At 49.0% G+C, this 3,076-nt stretch overlaps 2 protein-coding genes across 2 annotated transcripts; both read right to left on the bottom strand.

Moving 5' to 3' along the window:
• Positions 1-316: 316 nt before the first annotated feature.
• Positions 317-1,905, bottom strand: Pmar_PMAR008491 (hypothetical protein; the record flags this gene model as incomplete). Its single annotated transcript, XM_002782821.1, has 6 exons — positions 317-941; positions 986-1,143; positions 1,328-1,417; positions 1,486-1,672; positions 1,717-1,812; positions 1,858-1,905. Coding segments are annotated over 6 exons (1,204 nt in total), but the record flags the coding sequence as incomplete, so codon positions are not given.
• A 600-nt stretch (positions 1,906-2,505) lies between these two features.
• Positions 2,506-2,660, bottom strand: Pmar_PMAR008490 (hypothetical protein; the record flags this gene model as incomplete). Its single annotated transcript, XM_002782820.1, has 1 exon — positions 2,506-2,660. A coding segment is annotated over one exon (155 nt), but the record flags the coding sequence as incomplete, so codon positions are not given.
• Between the last annotated feature and the right edge of the window lie 416 nt (positions 2,661-3,076).

Genomic DNA, 3,076 nt, shown 5'->3' with positions numbered 1-3,076 from the left:
ATCGAGTTGGTCATCGTGTGGGCGAGACACCGCTCGAGTGATTCAGTATCAGCGGGCCTAAGCTGCAGCCGGGCTAGCCCAGACAAACCTAACAAAGCGGCTCATGAAAACCTCAGGGGATGGACCCTACACTGACTGGCCCGGTCGAGGTCTCTGGTAGACAAATGACGACCAGTAGTAGCACTCCGGAGAATACAGTTGACGATAGACTCTCCTACAGGGTCACAAAATCTACTCGGAAGCATGATGGGACTGCATTTCTCTGAAAACAACAAGAACGAGATCGAGCCATTCGAATAGATGAAGATCAGCATACCTCCATCTATCACCGTTGAAGTCGTCAGTCTCACTAATATTGAAGTGGCCGTAGCTGCGTCAACCAAGTCGAGGTTTTCCCCCGCTGTAATAACAGCTCGCATAACTCGATACAGAAGCTTAGACACACTCTCTCTTTCAGGGCTCATTTTCGCCAGCGCCAAACACACCGCGAATATCCTCGAAACCGATTTCGTATCCTTCAGCGCGCACTCCGCCAGATCGTTTGCCAGATCCGAGAAACGCTCGCCGACCTCCTTAGGAAGCCGCGAGATCGACCTCAAGGCTCTTGCAGCCTCCCCAGAATCCGAACAATCAACCTTGGCTATACGCTCGAGGATTTCTATAGCTGTCTCGACGTCTCTGCCGCGTTCACAGATTCCCAACAACATCGTCTGTAAATTCAACGGAAACCTCTCAGTGACCGGAAGGAGAGTCCGCAGTAGACGCTGGTCAGGCTCGAAGAGTGACAACATATGCAATGAAAATACCAGCGTTCGCGGCTCGTAGTCAGAGTAGTTGCATGAAATGTGCTCGCAACAAACCCTGATCAACTTCGCGGTTTGTTCTGCCACTGGTTTCCCCGGCTTCAACAGCGCCCCACAAGAACGGAGAATGCTGAAGCTCTGAAAACAAATATAACTTTTCAAGCAAGTTCAAGCTGACTCACATCGATCGGTGCGAAAGGCTGTTCAACATCAATTCGACCAGCGAGATCTTCTAGCAATTCCCGAGAAGTTTCCGAGTCAACGTGGCGGTCTCCACACGCACCCGCTAGAATGTTGCTCACCGACCGAGCTGATAGACTCAGGCTTGAAGGCGTTCGGCCTAACCAAAATCGAAACCCACATTCTCTGTGATTCGATCGCCCGCATATAAGAACGCGATGGTTAATCTTGACTGTTCATATTTAAGCCTGAGTTAATCAGGGCAATGGTTGAACTAGCGTGAAAACCAGATTACGATCTAGCATAAGCTGAGACGCGCCTTTTCCGATGATTGGAGTTCTCACTTAGTCGCCGAGCCAGCGCTGCAATAACTTTTCCGTCAACTCGTCCACACAGCTTCAACAGAGGAAGCGGGATGCTCCCCAGGATAAGACCTAACCGCCATCACTGGCATCCCGGAGGTATCTGGATCAGGTCCCCCAGAGACGTTTCTCCACCCCACCAGTGATCTCTTGTGAATCGTCATCAAGAAGCCTGATGAGCTCAGGAGCGGCGGCTCGGGCGAGGTCTTGAGCTGGGGCCTCGCACTGTTGCAATGTCGTGAGTAGAGCTGACAGCTCATTGAGGTTCAACTCATACAGCCAAACTTTCTCAACGGTCGAGCAGATGACTGCCAGCATTTTCACCACCTGAAGAGAGTTCACCTCGGAGGTTCAATTCCCGCGACCCTCACTTCTTCGTCTTTTCTGGCACCTTCCACTGAGCTCAGCATCACTGCGAAGGCGTGTGTTAATACTGGTAACTGCTGAGTGTCAGTAATTTCTCTAATCTGAAGCATGTCTAAGGGACCTCAAACAAGCACCATCGACGCTACATTGGTCCGAACGAATCTGGCCAATTGGGAGGCGGTCGAACGCTTCATCTGAATCAAATACCTTCGAGTCTCAACTCTAACATTGAAAGAGTGGAAAATAGTGGAGACACGATGACACAATTCGCCATAATGCCTGAACACATAATAGGCCGCCTTTAATTTCGATCCAGCGTAGCCGGTAGTAATTACTCTGCACTACGTAGGAGTAGGATATGCCGAGAGACCACGAGTAGTATATACGTGAGAGTAGCACTGGCGACAGCGAGCATCATAGGAAGATATGCACATGATCAACTATATGCGTTGATAATAATATGAGAATTCTTCGGGAAATTGTTTGTGGTTCCTGTCCACTTCTACAAGTATTCGTATATGAACTCCTCTAATTAGTGAGGAGACTTGTCAACTCGGCCGAGCAAAGCAAATATATATTCCCACACCGGCGAGAATACTACTACACCGAATTCACGAATTCCTATTGAATCGAAAACAGTTCGAGCAGTGGAACCTCGGTGTCAAACTGAGGACATACCGTGCACGCTCGAATGTATGTATGACTGTCGGTCTATACAACTCGTGAGCCTAATAAAGATGCTCTCTTTGCTCAACTCGCTACCTTCCTCAGCGCCACCATCATAAACCACCCACCTCAAGTCCTCGCTGGGTCATCTTTGACAGACAGTCACACAGGGTAATGAGCTGGAAGGTGGTCACGTTAGATATGAGCGGATCGAGTAACGTGTCCGAGGCTCTTTGAAGGCACTGAAGGGCTCTTTCATCCCAGATATTGGTGTCGATTGATCCTGATCGACAAGACTGATGATTGCGGTGGAATCACTGGCTGTTATTTCTTTCCCTGGTTTTCCCTACCGTAATCTTGGAGAATTTTTTCTATCAGTACCGTGAATTTCAAGCATCAAAACCGTGATCCCACGCGGCGGTTTCGTGTGATGAAGCATACGCTGAACTGTTTTCGTGTGTTGGGGAAACTTCAATCACATATTCCAACACCTATCGCATTCCACGGCAACATCAGGCTAATTACTGCATCGAAAGGAGTCTCTCCAAATCGCGGACCTAGGACTTACCCCAAGCCTCTATCAATGCAACCACATTCTGTCCATCCTCAGCTGATCGGCTACAACGTTCGCTCAGTTCTTGCATTATCGTATCTTAGATTGGAGCTCACATCCTACCGACATAGATTACCAACAGACAA

The sequence above is a fragment of the Perkinsus marinus genome (genome assembly GCF_000006405.1).
Source record: "Perkinsus marinus ATCC 50983 genomic scaffold scf_1104296938122, whole genome shotgun sequence".
Taxonomy (NCBI): Eukaryota; Perkinsozoa; order Perkinsida; family Perkinsidae; genus Perkinsus; species Perkinsus marinus.
Note: the sequence above shows the minus strand (reverse complement) of the source record. Positions and strands in the feature narration are given on the sequence as shown.